Source organism: Thunnus thynnus, chromosome 2 (genome assembly GCF_963924715.1).
Source record: "Thunnus thynnus chromosome 2, fThuThy2.1, whole genome shotgun sequence".
Lineage (NCBI taxonomy): Eukaryota > Metazoa > Chordata > Actinopteri > Scombriformes > Scombridae > Thunnus > Thunnus thynnus.
The window spans coordinates 32,007,653-32,034,798 of NC_089518.1; the positions used below are offsets into that span (position 1 = coordinate 32,007,653).

General features: G+C 40.2%; 1 protein-coding gene across 1 annotated transcript; it reads right to left on the minus strand.

Annotated features, from left to right (window-relative positions):
* Nucleotides 1–259: 259 nt before the first annotated feature.
* nf2a (NF2, moesin-ezrin-radixin like (MERLIN) tumor suppressor a) lies at nt 260–26,787 on the minus strand. The gene is made up of 16 exons (XM_067570254.1): nt 25,958–26,787; nt 24,542–24,667; nt 24,268–24,390; nt 21,426–21,509; nt 15,300–15,368; nt 15,027–15,109; nt 13,185–13,260; nt 12,063–12,197; nt 11,609–11,683; nt 11,293–11,406; nt 10,887–11,009; nt 10,260–10,477; nt 8,842–8,947; nt 7,073–7,191; nt 6,303–6,462; nt 260–1,850 (listed from the first exon to the last, which is right to left on the minus strand). The coding sequence occupies exons 1-16, from the start codon at nt 26,069–26,071 to the stop codon at nt 1,800–1,802; spliced, it is 1,776 nt and encodes a 591-aa protein (XP_067426355.1). The 5' UTR covers nt 26,072–26,787; the 3' UTR covers nt 260–1,799.
* Nucleotides 26,788–27,146: the final 359 nt, after the last annotated feature.

Genomic DNA, 27,146 nt, shown 5'->3' on the forward strand with positions numbered 1-27,146 from the left:
CCCACGCATCTGTAAGCACACAAGCACACACACAAAGACCTTGTCACTCAAGCAAACAGGGTATGTGATCTGACACAAGATGGAGGGTGCTTACATAACACTTGATTCATTTCAAAGGTGTAATTGGATGTCTGTTTTGGTCGGGTGGAAGAGCCTCTTGGCACTGGCAATATCAAAGCTGACATTCATCAAAGTCTGCCAAAATAACTAACACAAAGCTATTTCTAGATGGAAAAAAAAACACACACACATGCAAAAATTCAGACCTGATATTCATGTATTTTACATGCAAAACATACATATCTTTAACAATGTATATCTAGAAATATAAGTACTGTAACTTCAACCAAAGTTTTATTTTAAATACTGCTTACTATCCTTGTTAAATGCAGAAAGGAAGAAAAATATTTTCTTCACATTATACTTCCCAAAAAATAAATTGCTTTCAGAGGGAAAGAGCATATTAATTCAAAAAGACACATTAATTCAAAATAGATGCAAATTCATGTTTTGAAAAAGTGGTTGTCTTCACAAAAAAAAAAAAAAAAAGAGGTAGATGTGACACAAGCTCACATCTAAGAATCACAGTTCCTTCATCCAGTTCAAATTCTAAGAACCACCCGGTGCAAATGTTCAACTCTTCACTTTCAAGAGCAGAACATACTGCACCTCGGCGCCTCGCGTAAGGACACCCTAATCAAGTTTCAACTGCTGAAGGCAGCAAGAGATATGTGACATGACTTCTCGGTGTATACAAGATGTAAACGTAGTTCCTAAGGCCTCATGTACACGACGCTTTACCTACATTCGCTACAAAAAGATGCATAAAAAGGCACAAACATGGACACACGTTCTGAGATTTAGAGAACACTGCTCACAAAACACACAGCCCTTACAAATTTTTTTGTGTTGAGAACAAGCTTAATATCTACCACAGCCCATCAGCTCCTACTATTAGCGATAAATGGCTGTTTATAGTCGTGATGGCAGAGAAATGCCCTGTATTTGCTGCTGCTTGAACTGAATGTTCCGTAAAACAAGAAAACTAAGGCAGCATGAAGTGATTACGTAAAGAAAGAATATATTATTTGGAGGAATGTTGGAATGAATATAATGGAATATATAAAATGGTCAGTGTTTAAGTAGAAAAAAAAAAGACAATACAGTGTATTGCTGCATACATCTACTAAATATCAAATATTTGGGTCAGGATATGTGGACTAGACTGGGCGAAATATCAGACATATAATCAATTCATTCAACTTTATCCCTTAATGGTTTCTTTCTATTTGAATTTCAAAACAGTTAGGCAATCAAATAATGTAGGTCACCCCTTTTGGACATAATATAATAACCATTCTAAACTCCACAAATACTGTCTCATTAGAGTCACAGTGGAAACAGCAGCAGTCATAGACTACATTATACATCTGTTTTTTTTTTTTTTTTGCAATGTCTACCATTAATCTTTACCATTAATAAAGCCCACACCCGAGTTCACTTCAAAAATATTCATGGAGAATGCGCTGTATTTCACACACTCTCCCTGTAAACACACACTCGATTTTTTTTATGAATCCCAGATTTAGTGCAGGAGTATTATGCATGCATCCTCGTTTGTGCGTACACACGAGGCCCTTGGAGTTGGTCTTTTTTTTTTTTTTTTCCTCCCGTAGTGTTTCGTAGTGGTTCCCAGGAAGTGGAGTCCTTGTAGTGTGGTCAATTATTTTAACTGACCAGGAATGTAGAAATGAGAGGTTCTTGGCAGTTGTGCATCCCCACTTATGCAGGTATGTAGTTTAGAGTTCCTCGAAGAAGGCCACTCTGGATTTGGTGCTCTGTAGTGTTAGCTGCGGAGGGGACGACAACAAAGACCCAATAAGGCTTTCAAAGTAAACGAGAACAGAACGTACTGCAGTAGAGAGAGCAAGCAAAATAAGTAACCAAATGGAAATCTGTATTGGAGACTAATGTTACTGACATCATCACAAATCTTTTTCGCCATCCTGTGTATTCACAATGCAAATGCCATGGTCATTTAGTCTGCACATGGACCTTGATTTCTGACTGAGAGATGAGCAAAACCTAGCCTAGCCTATGTGTGGACTGTCAACAGGCTTGCCAGGACTTCACCATTAGAATTCCCCAGCAGTCAACGGTCCATCAGATTATATGGGTGCGAGTTCTGACACCTTGGATGGGTTTTTTTCATGCGGTGGTGTGGTGCTTTCTGCTTTTTGAGATCTAAAATCATGGATTCTTTTGTGAGAGTCTGCTATTGCACTAGGATTCAGTAGTGTTCCATAATTCAGATTTCCTGAATTGTGGAGATAAACATTAAGTGTTTGTTTAGTCTGTGTTTCATTCCTTGCATTCTTCCCCAGTAACGTACCGTCAGTAGTGGAAGAAGTCTTTAGATAACTTACTTAAAGAAAAGTAACAATATTACACTATAAAACTACTCTATTACCAGAAAAATCAGCACAGAGTACCTAAAGTGTCAGGAGTAAAAGTACACATTATACAGTGTTTATTACATTTTTTAATTATTAATATTGATGCATTAATATGTAAGCAGTACTTTAATGTTGTAGCTGGTTGTGGTGAAGCTAATTTTAATTGCTTTATACTATACTGCTGGGTGGTTTAAGCTATAACAAATATAGCATCATATTTTATAATCTGATCATATGTTTTCTATTTGAAATCTTAATCTGAAAACTAGTAACTATAGCTGTTGATAGCTGATAAATGTAGTGTAAAAAATACAGTATTTACCTGAAATGTAGTGAAGTCAGAGCAGAAAGTAGCATAAACTGGCAACTCTAGAGTAAAGTACAAATACTCCAAAATTGTACTTACAGTGAGTACAGTACTGAGTGAGTAAGTGTATTCATTTACTCTCCATAACTGACTTGTGTTTATTATGTACTGTGAAAAATGAATCTTCAAAATTAAGGAAAAAAAACAAACATTTCTGTGCTTCATTGTTTCATGTAATTAACAATGATTATTGGCGGATTATACATTCATTGGTCATGCCAATTGGTGGCATTTGTAAGCTAGGAGGCAATTTTTGAATTGCAAGTCATTGGAGATTATGCTGTTTTATTTCTTTATTTTCCAATTAGTCCCACCTACCAACAGCACTTGCTAACTATGGTAACCTGCAAAAAAACGAATACCCACACAATTATAAATGCATGACACAGCTTGCCTAACTTGTTACCGGTAATTTTTATGACAACGTACACGTGCATATTTAATCAAGTCATGTCTGATGAACACTGGAGTACATTTAAGACGGCACTAGAAAATCACAGCACATTCCAGCAGAGCATGTGATTTGTATTGCTAATCAGAAGACTAAGTGATTATACAGAGAAGATAATTGGAAAGTATTTTGTTTAAGTTTTATTTTATTGATATTTGGGGTTGTAAAGAGAACTGGCATAGCTGTTTATAAATTGTATATATGAGTTTATGGATAAGGAATTGAGAAAATGATATGAGAATTATGAGAATTTGTTTATTGAGTTTGTTGTATAGATTTATTGTTAATTTCATTTTTATTGTTATTCTTGTTCTGTTTTTATCAGTTTTTTTTTATTTTTACATGTTCAAAATAAAAATAAACTAACTAACTATCAAACTAACTAACAGTTTGGTGTGTTTATGCAAACTTACCCCAAAGGTTATTCTGTTAGTAATGAATCTCTGATGATATGTGAAAGCATGCAGTTTTTACACTTCATCTAAATTTACATCAACCACTGAAACAAAAATCAGACTCAAAATTTACAGCTGGTCCTGATGGACAAAAAAAATCTGTAAGTTGCCCAGATTCTCTAGTACTGCAGAGACAATCAAACAGACAGGGAGAGCAGGATGGGTGGGAGATCAATGCCAGTCAGAGAAAGCGCTGTTAATTGTTTTTCTCTCCAGGTTTAAATGAGCTGGTGATGGATTAATTCAGGCCACTGGCTGTACTTTAACCCTTTCAGTGCAGCTAACCATTAGCTCATCTAACACTGCATAAGTGAGCACTACTTTAAATCTACTGGGCAAACTTTTTTTTACCTCTCTTAAACATCTGCCTGTTAAGGGTGTTAAAGCTACTGCCAAAGTAAATATTAGAGCTGGGATGGAGGAGGATATTTTGGGAAATCCAGTTTATTTCTGGGTGTATATGGGAGGATTTAAGTAAATCCAAACAGAAAATGTGCGGGAGTGGGATGGATTTGCACTGTAATGTTTACCGATCACCTTCTATTGTCCCTGCTGACAGGCAGCCTGTACACTTGTGAGCGTGAAAGCCCGACTGTGTGTTTATCTATGTCTGACTCTCCAGGATTGTATTCTACACTGCCCACAGTCTCCATGCTGGAAAGAACAAGAATTCTTTATTCAATGTCTCGGGGTATTAACGTTGTGAATGGCACAACAGCGAGCTATTTCAAGAGAAGAAATCTGTCTGTATGTTGTTTTGATATGCAGTGGAGCACAATGAGAGTAACCCTGATGGTTGACCTCCTTTGTGTGCCACTTCACAAAGTCTGGATGGACTGCAATATGTATAAAAATAAGAATTTCCTCGCAGTAAAAACTTCACACAGAGCTTCACACTGCAGCTCTTGTGTTGCGATTCAGTTGTAGAGAATGAGCTCATCTAGCAAGGCCGGTGCTAACAGAGCAGAACCTGTGGCCTGCTACAAGCGCCTAGGCGCTGGGCCGTGTTAAGGGGCCGTTCATTAATCATCCAGAGGGGGGAGAGGGAGTCTGGATGGAGAAAACTTTGCACGGAGGTGCAGCCGGTCCTGATGCTCCCGGCTCAGAGATCTGTGCTTCGTTCCACATTTTCCTCTGCTCTCCTTTCCCCGCCGTCTTCCTCTCATCCTGCCTCTCTCTGGTCGCCGACTTTACGGCGCATCCTCGGCACTTCTCTGTGACTCAGCCTTTATTAAACTTCTCCTTTGAACATTTTTTGGTCAACCTCAGTTTGACCTTAAACTTTGCACCTCTTTTTGGCAAAGCTGACTTAGTTCACTCACTCACTTTTCCTCTTCCCTCCTCGCTTCTGACGCTCCTTCCCTCGCTAGCAAGACGAATGCCGGCCGCCTCTGATTCAATTAAACCAACACTTTTAACTTAGCGCCTTCTCCCCCCTGCACGTCATCCATCCAAATGACTAATCACCGAGCTAAATCAATTAGCTCTCACTTAACAAGTATTTTTTTACAAGGGCGAGGCAAGAATGAAGGAGATGTGGGATTTTTTTTTTTTTGCAATACAATGTGCTGAGAACATAGCTCACACTTTCATTTGATACTTTTATTGAAATTAGAAAGATACTGGAGTGGGGTGATAAAGGAGAATGAGTCTAATCTGCCGGTTCATCAGAGGACAGTGGAAATAGAATCTACTTTTTATAATAACTCCATTGCCTCTGACCAATCAATTTTGAAAAATGCCTCAAGCTGAGGGAGTCTGTCACTTTTTTTTTTTTTTCGCTTTTTTGTCATAGCAATTTCATATAATCACTAAGCCATGATGCGATGAAAAGGACAGCATTTTCAGGCACTTGGGTGAGACGAATAAGCTATTCTTAAAGATGGAGTCGACATAAATTGCATACAAACACACAGATTTCCCTCTCAGTCGCTCTGCGAGATTTTTAAGACCGGTAATCACTGTGCACTTTCAGAGGTCACAGTAGAAAATGAATGATTGCTCCCACTCCCCCCAGTGGGCTCCATCAAAGAAGAAACTCCAGGCTGAAAAATGAACCCAGGGCCAAGTGGAGACAGTTGCTATTAAGTGATGCTCTGAGAATCAATTCCCTGCCTTAAAATAATATGATGGTGAGGCGTGGCTGTCGTACGCGAGAGGACTATCAAATTTTCTGATAGGCAGTTATCCGAGGACGATGATGTAAGATCAGTAATAAGACTCCGTTTACGCTTCACCACTGCATGTGTCTCGAGCTGAGGAGACAGCTGTTAAATAGCTGAAAAGCAATGTGACTAAAATGCATTAGGGACATATTTAAATCTGATGTCAAATCATCTTAATGGGGTAGATGTAATCAGATTTCTGTCCTGTTAACATGACATGCTGGCAAATATTATGCATATAAGCTGCTAAGGTAACTGTGAAAGGTGAATATATGTTTGTGTGAGTAGATGAAGCATGAATGGGGAGAATGGTGCATGTTATTTGTATGTTGAAGGAACATGTGAGGAGTGTCTTGTGGCATGTGTACAAGGTGTATCCATCATGCAAGTAGCTGAACTGGTAGCTACCTTTTTAAAGTTGCTGTGCTTGCTGGTCCCCTGCTCGGTGTTCTGGTTGTGAATGACGTCCAGAGGAGTCTCCCTCTCTTTAAGCTTCAGGCTTTCGATCTCCGTCTTCAGCTCGTTCAGCTGCTCCTGCAGGTGTTTGCTCTTTTCCATGTACTCGACCCTAAATGTTGGACAAATTGAAAGTTTGGAGGCAATTTAGCAGATTTCCCTTTTCAGCACCTTGTCTGAACATTTTTAAATCGGCGCACCAAACGTACAAAAGTGACAAATTTGCGACTCCGTGAGCAGCTAACCGCCGATACCGAACCCGTCGTCTCTCAGCTTACTTGACTCCGTTTTAAAAAGCTGATTCTCTTCATTAACAAACATGATACCTGAGACCCAGGTTATTAATTATTCAACTTCAAAAGCCGGGGTCATTTTTGTCAAAAGATAGTTTTGCCTGTCTGCAATCACTGACAGCAAGGAAGAAATGCCGGCAGTGACAGCTAATGAGGGTCAATTTCCCCCCTGAACCCCTGAATTAAAGTGTGCATACTAACTAAGTACAATACTGCATCAAGCTTTTGCAGACACATTTTAAAGGTGATTTAAAATTCCTCTCTGAAAGGAATATTCATCAACCCCTTCTGCTGATTAATAATTAAATCACTAAACCACCGTAATCAGGAAAAACCACATACTTTAAGCGGAACGTGTACAATGCAAATTTGCTGCGACCCGAAAAAATATCAGGCAGCATCAGCAGCGGAGTCGAACCGGACACTCACTTCTCCTTTTCGATCTCCATGGAGAGGCGTTTCATGTCAGTATCTTTAAAGTCAAAGCTGAGGTTCTCTCTGCTGAAGCTCAAGTCAGGAGGCATGCTGTCAGCCGGCAGTCCTGGGGACTAAGAGGGAAGATGGAAGGTGAGATTACGGGGCGGGAAGAGATGTTGATTAAATGACAGCTAAAAAGAGAGAAACTAGGGAAAATAGGACAGAATAAAGAGGGAGTGATGGAGAAAGACAAAGAAAGAAGAAGAAAAGAAAGGTATGGATATACATAGGAGTGGGAAGATGTGTGCAAGTAGGATACATGGACATAATGTAGATAGAGATAGCAGTTAAAATGGAGAAAAAGGGGAAAAAAAGAAACATTTTGATGGTCACAGACCACAAACACACCAAATATACACTTTCAGATGCTGAGCAAATATCTGAAATGCATTGGCCACATGCCACCTCAGGACTGTGCTGGATAAGAAGTGGACCTAATACACAATATAAATGTAAATCCATTGGTTGGCATGTGAATCCAAGCTACAGGGCAGATATCTGACTATAAGGCACATTCGACATAAACACAGTCTGGCGGAGAACAGAGGGCGATTCGACGATGGCCGACGGAAACAGGAACGGAGAACAGTGTGTGCTTGTGTTTGTGTAGATTTGTCACTCGTGAGCGTATAAGTGTACGGTCGAGTTACTGTATGTGCACCAGAGTGTGTGTTTGTGTGTTTGACTCTTCATTCATTAGCTGATAAGAGTGTAGTACTTCGATGGCCAGCATCTCGATATATATGTGTGTGTGTGAGAGTAAGTGTGTGTGTGTGTGTGTAAACAGATGAATGCGTAGTGTGTGGGTTTTTAGCATGTTGGAAGCTCTTGCGTAGGCTGCCTTATGTGCTACATGTTCTTATGCAAGTTCAGTATGGCTTTGGGGGTTTGCTACAGTACAATTGAATGTGTGTGTGTGTGTGTGTGTGCATGTGTGTGTTGCAGTCAAGGTAAAACAGTCAAAACAGCAAATAGATTTTTTCTGCATGTATAGTTCCTCCCTGTTAGGAGTGTATCCATGTACTACATAATATGTGTACCGAGTTTATTGGTTTTATGCTTGTTTGTAAATGTACCTGTGTATCATATGAGGGTTTTCCAGGGCATATACCCATTAATTATGTAGGCATGTAACTAACAACTGCTAATGATTATTCATCTTTTGATTTACTTTCAATTAATCCATGTATCTTTGTCTTTAAAATCTAAAAGAAGCAATAAATGCATAATTTATCAAGTCTAAAGTATGCTGACCAATGATAAAAAGTGAATCATTTTTATTGCTGGTCATATTACTTGAATATTAAACATAAAAATACAAGATATGTCCAGGGACTACGGATGAAAAATAACATTCTTGGTAAATGTAAATTACATTACATTTGCAGTAATGTTTATTAATGTGCACTGTCCATATTCAATAAACCAATAAATAAGCAACTCCTTATAATAGAGGAGCTGGAACAAGCAAATATTAGGTTGTTTCACTTGATGAATGACTTTCAGTTAGCAACATTTTCATTTATTTATTTCCTGCCGTCGTCTAATCAATTCAGTTCACCCGTTTGTTCTTCAACATTTACATCTGACTTTGTTAATTGGCTTATGTACCTGTGTGTTTTAAGTGTATGAGAGTACAAACACCGATATGTTTGAAGTATTTGTGTGTGTGTGTGTGTGTGTGTGTGCGTGTGTGTGTGTGTGTGTGTGAGTTCCATTACCGTATAGACAGCCCTGCTGGTAATCTCTAACAGCTTGTGCTTTGCCCTGCGCTCCGACTCTCTGGCCTCCTGCAGGTCTTGTTTCAGCTGCTCAGCCTCCTTGGCCCTGAGGGACAAAACGGAGACAGACAAATGCAGTTAATACTTTAATTCACCCCCAAGTCCTTCAAAAGGAAACAGAATTACCTAAATTGATTCCAAAATTATTACACCATAATTAGTACTTCAGTACTCGATGAACCGGGAGTGTCACTTCGTTATTACCCGGGTGATCAATGTTTCACCCCGGCGGACAATCATTTCTGACTGCATTATTCCATCATCCGGTTTGCACGCAGAGGTGTAAGAATGTTATATGCAGGTGATTACGTTTCTTTTGATTGTGTGCCTGAACGTTCGGCACTTCCTCGTTGATGTGGGGGTGCTATGTGCCTCGAGGGCTTGAGTGGACATAGTCATTTACATGTTGAGTGCCACGGGTTTAAATTTCTCTGGTTCAGAAAGTGCTCATCCAGAAATTGCAGTTACCGGCAAGTGGTTAATGGTGCCTGTTTGAGATGATTGCCTAATAAATTGTAAAGTAGAGGCTGTGAAGTGATGTTCTCGGTATCTATGTATACTGTTTTCTTATGAAAATGACCTAAGTTCTGAGGTATTTATCAAGCTTTACAAAATGCTTCCTCAAGTCTCGATCTCCTTATCCATCTGACCTTCAAAGCAATAAAAACGTCAACAGCGGATATTCTAAGTACTTGATATGAACCACTCCAGGAAGTATAAAAAAAAAGAAAATGACAGATTTGCTTTATACACACGGATAAAACGCAGATCAGTCAGTCACAGCGCCGTGGAGCTGTGTGTGTTGTTAAAGAGATACTTGATAGTGAGTCCAAACATCAATCGATACTACTAACAATTAACTAGCACAGATTAACTGCTGTGCCTCAGACCTAGAGGGGGGGAGCTGAACAAAAGCTTTCTCCCTTTTCTTCCTCTGCGTGTGGCTGTAACTGTGTGATTACCTGCTTTCCAGCCGTGGTGCAAGAACAAAGCTTTTGAAATGAAATGATTTTAAACAAGTTAAAAGTTCTCGTTCTTTGATCGAGCTACTTGAACGCAGCTGAGTAACCTTGCTCTGTGCTTTTGTGCTGCTGAGCAAACAGATGTGCAGTGGTGCATTTGTGCGCCTTGACGTTAAAACAGTGTAGTAATTCAACAATACTGGGGACTGGAAACTCTTGGAAAGTAGGATGTGAGAATAAGTTATTTAAGGATCTAAAATATGTTGAGAAAGAATTTGGGTATGAGAAAGATAAGTGTCGACAGAGAAAAAAGCCACATAGTGACCAAAGCTGGATTATTCAGATGAGTGTGCACTCTACATTCAGCCACCCGGTCCTCCTTCCTCCTGTCCTCACCTCCTTTCTGACTCCTCGGCCATCTTGAGGGCCAGCATCTCTGCCTCAAGCATCTTCTGCTCCATGAGCCGCCGCTCCTCCTGGCCACGGATGGCAGTCACTTTGATGCGTTGCATCTCTGTCTCAGCCTCGGCAGCTTTCTGGGCCAGCAGCTTGGCCTCCTCCTCTGCGATCTGGGCCTTTTCAGCCAGCAGGTCTGCCGTCTGCTCTGAACGCAGCTGGAGAGGAGCGGGAGGAGGGAGGAAGGGTAGGAGAACATAAGAAGGGGAAAAAGTGACAAGAAAAGTTGAAGACGGGAAAAGGGGGATAGGGAAATGGAGCAGAGAAAGAGATGAAAGGACAGATGAGAATATGTGCAGAGCGAGAGGAGAAAAGAGGGAATATGGGTGTAGAGGGAGGGATGTGCGAGAATACAGACGGTGCAATTAATAGAGGGAAGAGAGGCGACAGTGAGAGGGGAAGAAGAAGTAAATGACAAAAAAAGAAAGACCGGGGGGAGATGAAATGAAGAGGCAGGAGGATGGTGTGAAAAGCACTGAATTAGAAAAAAAATACTTTGTTATGAAACCTCCAGGATATGTGACTTAACCAAGAAATTTTGGTTTCAGCTAACCAATCGAATCTTACCAAGGCCTCATTGGCCATGTGAGCTTCATCCTGCAGCTGCATCAGCCTCCTCTCCAGCTCATCTCTGGCCCTTTCTGCCTCCTCCCTCAGCTGCTTCTCCTGCTGCAAGCGCTGCCTCTCCACCTGTACGGCACAGGCGGGTGGGGTGTGAGCAAAGAGAAGAAGACGATGTGGTGGGAGAGACGAACGAGTGGAAATATGGACAAAGAAAGAGGAGTTAGAAAGATAGAAGGAGGGTTGTGTTCCCTCCGTTGTAAGACGTGGAACAGAGATATGAGACTATATAAAAGTCACTAAATCAAAGACATGTTTTCTTAAAGTGTGAAATAACATGAGCGGGTTTGGAAAGAATGAATTTTGCGCACCCATGTCCCTTCTTCTTCTCTCGTTCTCCGCTATACCTTACCTGTTTCCTGGCCCTCTCCTCTCTGGCCTGGGCCTTCATCTGCTGCACTTCAAGGGAGTCCACCCGCCGCCGTCGCATAAACAAGTCATGGTTCCCTATGCACAGCTGGAGGATCTGCACAAGAGAGACAAAAAAAACAGGAAAAGGAGCTTTTATCAATGATCTGCCAAAAAAGCTTGGTACATTTAAAAACTCAAATTCAGCAGCCGCTTTCAGTATTTTCCTTCCCTTTTTATTATTTATGGAACATGATGTTGAGTAGAGTAATATTTCCTAACCACAGCCAAAACCACTTTTAACTTTTAACCGAACTCACCAACTTGTTGACTCTCAGCCGTGAAGAGTTGAACTTGAAAACGTTGGTTTTCTTGTCCAGAGGTTTGATGGTAAACTAAATAATTACGACACAAGAACCCAAAACTTTCCGTCAAAACACAAAAGAAAAAGCCACACGTTCACAGAGGACAGGGCAATATGGTTGAAATCTGGTTGAAACTAACAGTTTTATTAAAGGGGAACATATCATGTAGTGAAATTGTACTACTGCTGTTTGTTTACACAGCCTCTGGAGCTGAAGGGCAGCTTCTGGAAGCTATTATAAATATTCTAGTAGAGCCCAAGAATACAAATACAGTCCTGGAAATACGCATTATAAGTCCCCTTTAAGGACATTTTCCCATATTGATATTTACTGTATATCTCAAGATATGGCAAATGCATATACTACATATGTATACATAATCTTCATCACAAACAGAAAATTCTCTGACCTCTTTGTCGCTGTAGGAGATGTTTCGGATCTCGTTCCAAGGGAAGGAGCACTTAGGTGTCAGTCTGTTGTCCGGCTCGTAGATGTGCAGGCCCAAGGCGTCCACTCCCAAAAGAAGATCTGTTCCCTTTTTATTCTAAACCACATTGGCAAAGTAAACAAAGCTTTTTTTTTTTTTTTTTTTTTTTTTTTACTACCCGTCTGTTAAGGGACACTCATGAGCAGCTGTGGGACCGCACTACCAGCCAACATTCATTTGTACCAGCGTTTGACAGAGGTTGTGATACGCTGGCTCTGCTTTCCAAAACGGTTTGTTAGAGCTGAACTGAACAACAACCGGTTCGCAACGTGTATGTGCAGTCTGGGCTTGTTTACTTGAACGGTAATGCTACTGTGAATTACTTAAGCTGCATTTGACTTGTTGGTGGTATTTCAAAATGTCTTGGCCTTTTAGAGAATGCATTGATCAAGGCCGGAGCCACCTCTAGTGAATTTCTGTTAGAGTTGTTACAGGTTTGTTTTTTTCCCTTATGACTCACTTGAAAGAAATTCAGTGCCAATAGCAGCCTTTTATTTATCCCAAATTCATTTAAAAATGCTCAAGATACAAATAATAGATTCAACTAAGACATAATTTAGAATAGAAGAGCCAGCTATTGCTCCCATTTCATTTCATATCACCATGGTGACATTGTAACACCTTCTAATCTCTCATATTAGCCCTTTTTATACAGAAATCTCACTATATTGCCATAAAGAAAACCCGTCATTATGCCGGCTTTGCTTTTTTACACTGAACCAAACAAAGCCGGCATATCGCCACCCCCATGTGTGACTTTAGACAGCACGCCGGCCTTCCAGAATCAGAGGCGTGACGTGTAACACAACAGCGTCGGCGTCTAGTGTGTGTAGTCCCGCCATGCCGGCTGACCCTTTTACACAATGTGACTACCTCTGCTGCCGGCTAAATGGTGGAAGAACAATGACCCCCCCCCCCCAAAAAATGTTTGGGTAGGAGTACTTCCTTCGTGTTCATACCATGCAGAACGGTTAGGTGGAATAACTGTGTAAAAGGGGCTATGGACTTACTTTGTAAAGATATAGCAAAGAAGCATCGGCTCACCCTGATTAAAAAGTAATTGACGCCATACATGTCCAGGTCCTGAGCTATTTTTAAATACTCCATCTCAGCTTCATCCCTGGTTCAAAGCCAGACAGAAAGACAAAGAGATTGAGAGGGATCCAAGGGAATGGAGGAGAGAGGGAAGGAGGGTGGGAGGAATAAGGGAGGGGGGGAAAAAAAAAAAAGGAGATCAGACCTTGTTTCTTCTGCTTTTTTTTTGTGTAGCATCTGTCATGTCGTGTGATCTATAAAAACTCCGCCACACAGCTCTTACGAGGTTGACACATAAACACGGCGCTGACACAAAACACAACTATAATTCCTTAACAGGCTTTAGAGGTCATGCTCGGTGGAAAGAAGACTTATTCTGATGCCTCCAAGACTCGAAATACTGTGATAATGGAGAAAACAAATGCACCGAGTTTTCTTCTTCTTTCTCTCTTTCTGCAGCCTGGTTGGCAGATCTGTTGTGATTTTAGGGTCAACTCAGCAAAAAACCAAATATTTGCATACTTTGATGGCTGAGGAAAAATCAGGACATGTTGGCGCCTAAACTTTTAATAAGCGGCTGTTTGATATGGGTGGTTAGAAATTGATGATTTAAGCTTCATCAAAGTTTTAACAGGCGGGAGAGTTTTATGCCAAGTAAACAAATCTTAACTAGGTTGGCCGCTGAACACGTTCTAACTTTAGAGTCAGAAGAAATAGTTAAGCTTGAATTATTGCTTTGGACTAATCAAGCAAATCTAATCTAACCAAGCTGTAAAAGGAGATGATCTTATTCCAACAAAAAAAACAGTTAATTAAAGAAATACAGACAAAATAAACTTTTAACTGTATGAATGGTGACAGTTGACATTAAGTGGTTGGTCTGGATCAATATACATGGTGGAACGTGACAAACGTTGGGTGCACAGTCCAGTGGAAGCCTTGTACTCATGTTAAATAATGTGTTGAACTTTAATAAGGCCCTGCAGTGGGTATTAAGCTGTGCTGTCATGAATCTACTCTGAACTATCCTTGCCCAAGCACATGGAAGCACAGTGTCATTTACTTCTTCTTTGATCAGATGTTTTTCCTGATTCAAAAGAACATTTAGACTGTTTTACTTCTGCAAAGTTCTTCTGCAACTGCTTAGGTTTAAAGAACATTGAAGACTTCTGGATTTGTAGAAAAACATGATCATATTTCCCAAAGTACTGTTTTGGTATCAGTATCAAACTAGTTTCTCGTATCTCACCAGCGACCTCCCTCCTGTGTCTCCACCGCTCTGATATCTTAGTAAACGTTTCAAATGCTAAAGTTAAGTAAACCACCGACTCCTCTCCCTTAGCTGGGTTTGAAATGGTTATTGATCAGTGACTGAATTATCACTTTTGCCAAGTACTGAGGTTTCTGGCTTTCAGAACTCAATTTCCAGCCCAAAACGTCCCACCCACAGCGGTTTCAACATACTCCACATCCCTCACACTTACTCCCTATCCATTTGCTTAGCGACGGAGCAAAGTGCAACAACAGAGCAACTGGTTTTTATTCTCTGTCATTCTCTTTATGAAAGTTATGAAAGCAATTACAGCAACATTATTTTTCTAGTCCTTCTTGCTATGATATCTTTCCTCCTTACCTATGGATCTGTGTGACCTGTGAATTAAATTAATTACAAAAAAACAAATACAATCCCCCTGTTGTACAAATCCCTACAGACACAAATTTATAAATACGTCTCACTATGCATTCAAAATTTCTTGTGAAACCAAGTCTTAAAAATGTTCTATGTTAATCAAAAACAACTGCAAAAACTGTGCTGATCACAGTGGTTCAGTTCAGTGCATCAGTTTTTACCTCGTCCTGCCCCTGTGCTCTGCGTAACACGCTGTGATTCTCTCCTCCCACATTTCTGCAGTCATCTGGTACAAGTTAATCACCTGAAATGGAGAGAGACAGACATGAATATACAAGAATGCATGCACCAAAACGCAGTGCATACTGCCAGCTACATATCATAATGCAGGTACAGGACTAGATAAAAAATACAAGGATGAAAATATGTTCACTGCTGGTGACAATGACAATAACATAAGCTAAGGAGCTGAGGTAAACCCGACTGTCACTCACTCTCTTTGGCAGCAGTTCCTCCTCAGCCAAGAAGCCAGGTTTGTGAACGTTGGGATCGTAGTCTCCGTACTGTAAAAATCAAGTGAAAGTGCCAAAAGGATTAAAATCACTACAAAATTATTGCCACTATCCACCTTCCTTCTAATAAAAGGCCAGACGATGTTTCTCCTGGGAGCTGTTCATAAGATGAAACCACAGCAGCGGTAAGATGAGGGTGTTGTGGAGAATGAATGGAGGCTGGTCTACCATCAGGTCATTAACGTTCACCACACACCCAGTGGCCCAGTTGTTATGAGACAGTGTAAATGATGCTATTAGAGATATCGCTGAGAGGACTGAGACTGATCGCTTATTATCACAGAGCTGAGATACAAATTATATCATGCATGTGTGTGGCACACAGGATATTTATATGTAATTGCCCACTTACTTAAATGTGTTATTTTATATGTTTGCACAGCACTTTATCTTGCATGTTTACAGACACCCCCCCATTCAATTTCAAGCATTTCTATTTTGAATATAAAAGGGAAGTGATCTCCTGTGGTATATCAGCTGTGGGCTTGCGCTGCATTCTTCAGTCGGTGGTTAACACCTGAACCAGTAAAGCCGCTAAACTCACTATTGCGTTTTTCATTTATTCTTTCAGGTGGGTACATGTGAAATAACCATTTATACAGTTTGTCAGTAATGTAGGCTTTCTATTTAGTGTACTGTTATGAATTGTAACATATGTACAGTAGTTTGTAAGCAAAAGTTGTGCTAGCTTGGTGTCGATGATGAGTGGTTGTTGTCAAATCGCACCTGTCAAAACATGTTAAAGGGAGTCAAATGTAACGTTTGCCTGATTCCACTGTAGTTTATCGTTGTTGGTTGTAATACGTCATATGTAAACAAAGAGGATGAATGCTAGAGATTATATTGTTAATACAAATGTTGTGTGACTGAAGGTATAAAGGAATAAGATAATTGTTTTATACTGGTAATGATAAGAATTGTAGATAATAGAATGATGATTATTGTTATTTTATTAGCCTATTGATTTTTAAATGGAAATATCAAGTGAATGCATGGTTATTACCATATTTTGATATAACACTGTGATTATAATAGTATATTGTTATTGTTTTACTTTGTCATTTGTATTGTTCCAACCAAGTTCAGTTGGCCGTCAACACCTGAATCAGTGAGAAGCCACTGAGGACCAGCCGACTCCCTTCTTTTTCATTTTTTTCATTTATTCTTTCAGAATAAATAATTTCTAAAATCTGTCACCCCTTGAGTCAGCTTGCACTCTATGGGTGTGACACATGTTTGAAGAGAGACATGGGTGGATTATGCATGACTGATTGGCAGACGGGGAATTTCCTTCGGGCTACAGTAAAAATGGTGGAAGCACATGAATTATACATGTACCGTAGCTACAATTTAAAAAGTGGGCTATGACTGTGCTGCTGCATGCTCTGTGCATGCTTTTTAAATTCCATTATTAAATCCAGTTGTATATTTCCTTGGTGTTGTGATTTATTTATTATTGTTAATTTCGTGGTTGAAATTAGAAGGTAACTGAGGTAGGCAATATTTATATATTAATCACCCTTTCATATTTTCCACAGCACTGTCAGAGCACTGGGGTATTCAAGATACAAATTAGTGTCGAAATTAAGACACTTCAATCCTCTACACAGTGATTAGGAGCTACAAAATTTCATGCTATTTAAATAATTTGTCACCTAGTTATTTTATTGAGTAACTACTACCTTGAACGTAGTAAACATTACGGTGAAAATCTAACTTTATCTGTGAGTCTTCATATTTATAACCTTTATGTATGAGATTCATGACATCTTCAGTGAATTGCCTCGTTTTTTTTTTTTTACCATTTTTCAGTTTTTAAGGGGATCCTTGAAAAAGAGCTTACACTCAAAATTTCATTGCAACTTCACCTTCGGCTGACCAGTTATCTGAAGGAGCAGAGACAACAAAATTGGCCCAGAACTTCAGACACCAAAACCAAAAACCCATGTATTTTGAGACGTCACATGACTTTGTGTTTGGAGCAAAACACATCATTAAGTTCTCAAACAGTGACAAGAGATCACAACACATTTTGCAGCACATCAACAATTGTGGTTTTCTAACAATTTGAAAAAAAAAGTACAAGCTTTTAACCACTTGTCCGCTCTTAATCTAGTAACGTGTGTCTATAGGCTGTGTTGCTTACTTATGTTTATATTCCTATTTCTATTATGTGTTTTTATTGTATTGTATCATCGTGAACCACGGTCAGCGAACACAACTGAAGTGGTCTGAATTTAATTACCACAACATACAGACTGGAAAGCCTGGAAAACCAGCGCAATGGCCAACAGAGTAAGGAAGCTGAGGACGGGTTTAATTAGATCCTTCCCTTCAGTTTCCCATCCTCACAGCTTCTACTCCCCAAGTTCCTCACCTGTTTGTTTGTAACAGCTACATAATTGATGACATATAGTCTTATGGAGGCATTATGGCATCAATTGAGCTTCAGCTCGGGGAGAGACAGGGTGGCATTTTGACAGTGCTCTCAGATACTTTCTGATTACACACCTTTCTTCCAATTATTTCAAACAACCCCAAACTAACAGCAGCAAGTGATTCTCAGAGGACAGCCGGGTGTCAATGTTTTCACTTCACAATTATCACCAGCGGCACGACAGTAACCACTGACTAATGGATATATTCTGGTCAATAGAGCCGCCGTCTAAATTTAGGAATGCATTTCTCACACGGTTGAGTCACTTTGAATGAAATTCATTTACAGTACAATAGTGAGAAATACAGGTTTCCCATATCTAGCCATGAAATACATTGACTCTAACCCAAGAAAGGCATTATTGTTGTGTAGTCTAGGTTAAAATGGGACTTTATGACACCAATATGAGGTAAAAGAAGGTAATAATATGTCAAAACAGAAGCAGCAAAAGATATTGGCTGTTTGTTTTTTTTTACTACATGTTTCCCAATGATTTCAAACGCTTTTCAGCTACCATGACATTTTGACTGAATTCAAGCATCTCCCTAGCTACCAGTCAGTTTGTCAGTATCATTTTCTTTCCGTCGCTGTGTCTCATTATCCTCCATGTTAATCCTGGCTCACCCGAGCTGTGGTGGGCATCAACATCATTGAGTTAGTGGAGTGAAGCAAGATTTACTTACTCTCATGTCAACACTGACAAATTGCAATTCTTATCATTATTAAATAGCATATGCATCAAATTTTTTTTACTGTTCCCACAGTTGTGACATGATGTGAGGTGAAAAAAAGAAAAAAACACAGATTAGAATGTGTTCAGCTACAAAAGTACTGTGGCGTAAAGGCTGCCTCATTCAAATGTTTAAAACCTAGTTTAGGTAGAAGTCTTGTTATAGCCACCTGTAAAACACAATGATTCCCACTGGTGTCATTCATGCCTTTTTGTTTGTTATATTCTTCTCCACTCCGTTGGACACGCATCTGCCCGCCCCCTAGCAGCACTGGGGCTGAGAGAGAGAGCCAACCTCACTCCTCCTCTGTGCCAGAGTTACTCCCTCTGCATTTTTCCAGAGAAGTTGTTTCTTGCAATTCCCTGTCAACACCTCCTTGTAGTCCTGCACCCACTCAGAATATAAAACAGGAGGTACTGAAACCCCTCTGCGGACCCAGTGAGGCTGGACTGTTGGCTCACAGAGTACGCACAGGAATACACACAGAGAGGTTAGCTTGGTTGTTAAATCTGAGGATTTAGAACATTTCATACATTATTAAAGGCATTTCTGACATTTTGGGAATTTGTTTATTTGGTGTATTTGGAGAAAGTTGGTGGAAAACATGTGGAAAGCAATGTGAAATATTTAAAAAGTCAACTGTAACTTATCAAAACACTCATTTTCCACCAGGACAATTACTTAAAAATGGCATCAGAGGTCTGTCAGGCATGTTTGAATTTTTAAAGTTACATTCCTTTAACATTTACCACATTTTATTTGGAAAGTGTAAAGGAGACAGCTTGTATTTAGTTTAGGTAGAACTGATGCCAGACAGTGCAAGTCATGATTAAGGCAAAACATAGATGTACAAAATAGTAGCTTCAAGTAAACAACACATTTTTCTTGGTGAAAAACATGTCATAAATATATCAGTAGTATTTCAGAGATATGATGTGACTGAACATTTATAGCGTTAAATATCGCACAATACGAGGAAATGATTGATTATGTTATCAAACATAAAATTCCTCCACTACGGTGGCTTTTATGGCTTCCTGCTGCATTTGCTGTGAATTATACACCGCCTTCTGCTCTGACTGGAAACTGATACACACACACAGACTCTGTATGCGACTGTCCGTACCTGAACAGGGCTATGATTCACATTATCAGACAAAAAAAACATTAAAACTGTCTTGGAATACGCCTTTACTCGCTCCTTATTGCTATCTTCAGGCTGGCATAATCATGATTAAAGATGAGCCAAGGGTACCAAAGTAGATCCCACTGTGTGACATGCTCTACTTCTCGGTCTACGCTGTGGTTTTGCACAAAAAACAACTCATGATGAGAAAAGGAGAAGGGAAAAAAGTGCCAAAAAAACCTCTGAGCAACTGTATTGCTAAACAAGTACCTCTAGTCTACCCTTTGCGACTCAAATTCACTTATATTGGCTCTAATCAAAGCGGACTGCTGATTAAATGAAAACAGATTGCGGCCCTGTATTTTTTGGCGGTTTCCAGATCCAGGGCGCTGACAGCAAAGAGCACAAATCTCGAGCTGATTTGCTGATTTTTTCTTTATCCACAGTCTCTGTTAACCTACGCCTGTTAAATTGGCATGGGAGAGGCGAGAGTCTCTCAGGGCTCTAGGCCAAATCTTTGAGGTAGAGCTCCAGTCTCACTAGAGCCTGGCTGTCAGTCTGTCAAAAAGCTGCACCTCACTCTCTGTATCTTCTTCCTGGGGATTTCAGGGAGATGGGATCCTTCAACCAAAACGACTTGAGATCGCTTGAGGTTTATTAAGGGAGGGTTTTTTTTTTTTTTTCTCCCTGTGGAGTGATTTCCATAATGTTTGATCCTCAACCAATACATCAAATAAAATGTTTATACAGCACCTTTCACACCCTGATACATAAAGAATCAAACATAAAAACATTAAAAAAAACAATGTAGACACAAATTTAAAATAACATGTCAAAAAGGAGTAAAATAACAGAAATAGAGTGTAAATGGTGGTGTGAAAACAACCTGAAAACGTCTTCACGGCAAAAAGCCAGACAGAAAAAGATCAATTTTCAGTTGGGGAGGGAGAACATCGGCATGCAAACCTCCAGACTCGCTCACAAATCCTAACCAGCAGGATTTGTTCACTCACCCGTAGGGGTTATCTTGGCTAGATGTCCGCATTGCCTCGACTGTGAGGACTGAAAGCGAGAAAAACTGGAAAATTCTGGTACAAAGCGAGCATACCTGCAGATGCTGCACAGCGCCTCGGTAAAGCTGTTCATTTGGCCTTTTTAGAAGAGTTTTGCAAAAGCTTCCAGAGCACCTGAAGTCCTGATTTGCATATTGACAGCATTTCAGACATGTAGCCTCGTGCGAGACTGTGTAGTGTTTTGTAAGATAGCGAAATAATTTAAAAAATCGATACCAAAACTAGGAACCGAAGGTGTGATGTGTGCTCTTTGGGTTCTTATCAGGACACAGACGACATAGATCTGGATCTATTGTAGCTGATTTATGACTTTTTTGGAGGAGGGGGGCAGATATGAGAAGATAATAATCAAGCCTGCTGGTGATGAAAGCATGCAGTCTCTCTGAACTGTTTAAGAGAGATTTGTGCTATAATATAATATCCTTCAGATGATGAACAAACATGTGAAATGCTACAGTATGTCTCCTGATGACACTAGCAAGAGGAAACATATATAAAAAGTAATGTCACCAAAATGAATCCATGCTGAGCTCCGCTGGTTATACCGTTTAGTTTTCTCTAGTGACCTCTCTCTTATCAGACCATCGATTCAAGGTGGCTCGATGGATGAATGACTGTACCGATCTTTTTTGGAAAAATAACCAAGAATGAAAACTTTTAAGTTCCGAGAAGAGCGCTTACCTTGGCATGGACGGCATAGGAGGCGAGCAGCACAGAGGCTTCGGGTGGACAGTGAATCTCCTCCTCGAGGATCTTCGCCTTCACCTGAGGAGTTATCAAATATAATCAACTTTGAGGCGATATCAAATATTGTCATGCGTGTCACATCCTGACTACCGAAGCCCTCTTCCTTTCTCCTAACCTTTCAAACATAAAAATCAATTCAGAATTAACCGTGCAGCTAATGTAGATTCTGTGCCGTTTACCGAAGCTTTTCACTAAGAGAGGCTTTTCACTGTTGTAACTGCACTGAATACATTTCCAGGAGGACTAAACTAACATCTACATTATAAATCAGTAAAGCGGTTTTGAATATTGCATCTACTTTTCTATTGATTTCCATATGAGGGGCAGAATCATTCTTGAGAGATGATGGAGCTGGATCAGATTGAAAGGTGGTCTCGCTTGACTCAAACACAATGAATGAAAGACTCGATACCTCTGAGAGGAGAGAGACAGTGCAGGCTAACTGACTGACAACTGCCCTTTTGACAGAAAGTACTTTATTCCCTCTGTTCCAATTTGACAAATAGCAGAAACATCTACAACTAAACACAATGTTCATGTACCAATTTTCCACAAAATCAAGTTATTATATGCTTCAAACCAGGTAAACAAACTCCCATCTACCACTGCTGCTGCAGCGCACTGCTACTTTTTTTTTTTTTCATTTCAGAGACTGTCTGGAAACAGGAGCGACTGTGCCAAATAAATATTGTAAGACTTACGAATCATAGCCACATGGGGACCTATTAGACGGGGAGCCAGGAACTATGTACCTAAGCCAACTGTGTTTCATATGATCATTAAGCTTCTCCAAGAATATTAGCTCGCTAGTCGCTCAGCGGAGCGGAATGACATGGCAGAACACACGAGTCCTAGAAGAGCTCCAAATCATCATTAAACAAAAAAACACCACCCGTTTTTTTTTTTATAATCCGTGTTATTTCAGCGCCCCAGGATAGATGGTTCTTTCACTGAGTTCGCTCCAGTCAATCAGTGACGAATTCAAGGTTTAAAGTCTCCGGTTTATACCTGTAGGGAAGAGCGGCTCGTGTTTACAAGTGTTGACTTAACTGTCATGGATCACAGTCATAACATGAATCCTTAATATATGTGTGGTGATCCTCTTTAACAAGCTCCCTCCAGATAACCTCCCTCCACACCTCTTCTCGCCTGGCGTCGCTATCCGAGTCCCGTCACCTGTCAAACTAATCGAATCACAAACTTGCATAACTTGCATATGGAGGATTGTAAGGTTAGAGGAGTGCTTCGGCTGTTTAAAGTGGGCGATTTAATGCTTCAAACCTTATCATTTGCAAAGCCAGTCATGCTGTCTTCCCTTGTTTTGAACTAACAAAAGGTGTGGAGTGAGAGGTGACAGCCCTTAATCGCAGGGGGGGTGGGAGGGGGGGGGTGCGCTAAGAGGCTGAGGCTGCAATCTGGTTTACAAATGAGAGCGTGTTGTTGCGAAGATTGCACTGACGAAGAGGTGCGTGTGTCTGTTTGTGTGAGTCGTGTGAGATGTGTGTGTGTGTTTGTATCCGGGTCGGTGATCATTTCTGATAAGCGCTAATCCAGCTGTCATGCCTGTGACACTATCTGAACAGAGGCCTGCTCCCGACATTATGGGAATTAATGAGAGCAAAGTAATAAGGAGACAGGCGGCGTGAGACGCAACACATTCGTATTCTTCTCTCTCTTGTAGCTGCGCACCGCTTCTACTGTTGAGTAATTTGTCGGCTGTAATCTTTTTTTTTTTTTTGGTTTCCCCATCGAAATAAATAAATTGCTTCAACTACCCCGTAACGGATTAAGGACACAGAGAGACTTTTTATACGCTTTAAGTAGATAAGTGCCCCTATCCAAATTGTTGTCGATCACAAGCACACTGCTCTCTAAAGCCATATAACTAAACCAGCACAGTGGCTGGATATGATGGGGGATTGCTATGAGGGACGAGCATCCCTGGGAGAATATGTCATTAACTGGGCCAATAACTGAGCCCTTAAAGCCTAATTGGTAATTGATAAATGTGGCTGGTGGCATTGGACGATGGGAGCACAGTTACAAATCTCATCTCTTGCGGATGGAGGAGGAGAACGGTGCAGCAGGCTCTGCAGGAATTCCCCGGAGAGTATTAAGTGGAGAGAAAGGGCAGCGGTAATATGTTGTGCATTGATTCCACATGGCTGCACACAATCAGACCGGGACAATGAAAAAAGTGTATTACAGAGTGCTGCGCTCAACAACTTGACAGAAACTCAATCGTGCCCCCTGTTGGCGATGGATCAGAATAGTAAAGAAACTGCAGATGAGGAGCCAAACGCCTGGTGTGCGAGGGTGAAATGGGTAATCCTGCATGTACAGAGCAGTTCAAAGAAGTCTTTCAGTGTTTAAGATCAACCTGTTTTTTTTCAATTATTTTTAAAGCAAGTCATTTTAAGACATCTAGTTCCTCAGAAAGATGGCACACACTTATGACAATGTCTTCTTTTAAAGCATTCGACACAGCATCCCTCTGGGAAGACTACGATAAAGGAAAGAGGTTAAAACCAGACTACTGAGTCTACAGCTGTGCTAGCAGCTCCCTGAGCCTGTACTTAGGCGTAGCAGGGATTTAAGCTAAATGCTAATAATGGCTATTTCAACATGCTGGTGTTAAATAGGTATAAAGTTTAGCATGTTCACCATTTTAGATTAGATTAGGATTAAACAAAAGTATTGGACAAACAGAACTTTTGGGGAAACATGCAGATGAGAAACACGATAGAAGTCAATGTATAAAACACAGTGCAGTTACCTGTAGGAAGAAGAGATGCTGTGTGATATCTTGCACTAGCTCCTCTTCAGCATTTTCTGGGTAGAACTTAGCCAGGAAGTGAAGGGTGATTGGTTCTTCTTTCGGTACTTCCTGATCCAGAACCTGCAATATTGGAGCAAGGAAATCAACATTTGCACAGAGGGGGGGGGGGGAGGGGGTGTGTTCCCTTTTCATGGCTATTACCATCTCTATATTTTTTTTTCCCCTTGCTCACAGCTGTTAATAAGATCAGCATGATGTGAGAAGAACTCACCTTCTTTTCCATCTTCAGCCAAGCAACCGTGTCCTTGATGTTGTACTGGAGCCCGAAGAACCACGTCTCCCTCAGTCCCAGAGTTCGGCACACCAAGTCAAAGAGGTCTTTTCCCTTCCATTTGTTCTGCAACACATCAAATTTTTATACAATCTTTTTGAAAGAGAAAAAAAAAACAACAAATGCTGAATTATGAGAATCTGTTACTCCTGGCTGATGTGTTATTCTGCAACAAATGAAAAAGATCAAATATCCCTAAAAAAAAAAAAAAAAGTACTATGCAAGTTCAGTCTGCTAGAGATGAATATTGACAATAATATTCATTCACTGGCTGCCCCAAATGTGTATGAATGAGAATAGAAGCACTTAATTCTTTATAAGGTTAAATATTTACAGCCATAACAGGGAGCCATACATGTTCTCCCCATCCAGCTGAGAGCTATGTGGGAGGCATATCAGGCACACATATCCAATTTAAATAGCTTTCATCTCTAGCCTCCGAGCTAACTCAGGGTGCAGGCTACTGTCAAACGCCTTCAAGGTTGGCATGAAAAAAAAAAACTGAGAGGAATGAGTGTATCAGCTCTACCATGCAGCAGCAAGGAGGGCCATCAAAAATATCACATGCAAGGCTGAAGAAACGTGTTGTTTATATGACCTTTCCCCCGTTAAGTGCTATTTACAAAACCCATAATTGATACAATTATCATCCCAGCACAGAAAATAGAAACCTGCGACTAACATTATGCCTTTCTATGTAATTACCAACTGCAAACTTTGGCTGGGTTCCTCCCCTTTAAGTACAGAGATGGTGCCTGTAAGTAATTTTGATGCTTCCCATCATCCAAGTCATATGGTCAACCAAAAACACTGCATGAGAGCTAAGAATATATATACCACGTACAGAATGAAACCAACATGAATGAGGAGGTTTTTGGGTTTGTTTATTTTTAACTGACACTGCAGGATGATCCACACTGTCAGCAAATCCCATAATGCATTTGGCTTTGTCATTGACTAAAATTTCCCAGATTTCACTGTCGCATAAGACAGAGATAAATTATAACAGATACTATTAGATGGTGTATAGAATAAACTCACTGTTACACTATTGTGTGTGTTCATAAGTCCTTGCTGCCATCTACCGTCAAAAAATGAAACTCTCACAAATCATATAAATAACTATCATCACCGTTGCCGCCTTTAGAAACTGCAGCCAAATTCAATACGTCGTTACAGATTTTTGTCAAGCGAAGAAGACTTCAGTAGTTGCGTTACTGTGCGTGACGCCTGGTGCCGCAATCAGTAGGATAACTGACACGGACATGGTGTTGTGGTTATGCAAAAGCGATACCTTTTGAAATAAGTTGAATGAAATCACGCGTCTCTCTCTCATACACAGACACAAATACACACCTCGCAGCTGAACTCCATGTCTGACTCCATTGTGCAGATTCTGACGTTGAAGTTCTTTGCTTGTTTCCTCATCAGTGAGTTAAAGCCCATCTTCGCTGCTAAGGCACTTGCCATGGCGAATAGCTAATAAACTAACTATTCAACTATCCGAAGTCGTTAATTCCTACGCATTGGGTACACTGTCAAGGCATTCTATCTATCGCAGATGAGTCATTTGGCATACATGTCAAAAGATATGCCCAGCTGTGCATCTGACTATCCAGCTTTACGTTATCGTTCAGCTATCGATTGATAGATGCTTACAAACAAGTTCTATTAAAAATGTATATCAAACTTTCCTAGCATTCCCTTGCTTTATGAACGTCTCATACACACTTGCTAGTGTTTATAAAGTAGTTGTTGTAACTTAAGTAAAACTGTACACTTAGTATGAGCTGATAAACACAATGTAACTTACTGTTCTTGTCTTGCAGCTAACGATAGCTAGGTTAAAGAAACTAAGTTAGCTAACTAACAAAACATATCTAAAACCTGCCCTTATCTTGCGCTAAAGTTACCGTCTCTATATCGTGAAATCCGTTAACGTTTACATCGACACGTCCGATCAATTAATGGTCCAACGTATCCCTTCTGGAGAGTGCTAAACACTGAAGTTGTAGCGCATACACTGCTGGAAACGAAGCGCTAGCTCTCTGCTGCTAACCATTTGTTGGCGATCCCGTCCAGAAAGCGATGCTGCATTCAAGGGCCGTCCAGAATGTTGTAATAACAATGTTGTGCGCATTTAACAACATTTAAAAATTAGAAATGGATTTCTTTAGGGCAGACAGCATGAAATTTGGTATCGAGATAAGATATTGATGAAAAAAATGTTTTAGCACGTTGTTATATTATTGTGTGTCTCTCTCTATCTCGCTCTCTCTCTCTTCCTCTCCTACGAGCTTACTCACTCCCCATCAAACATACACACACTCTTTTCCCTACTAGACAATATTTATGTTTAATCAGAAGTATTTATCACATTTATCTGCGATACACAATTAATCTCTTTATCACTTAAGCATTACCTTACGTGCACACTAATGAGCAATATCATGTAAATTTGTGTGTATTTTAATTTGTTTCTCTCTTATATTTCTCTCCTCTCTTATTTTATTATTATACACTAATTGGAACTAGAGGAAGCCAA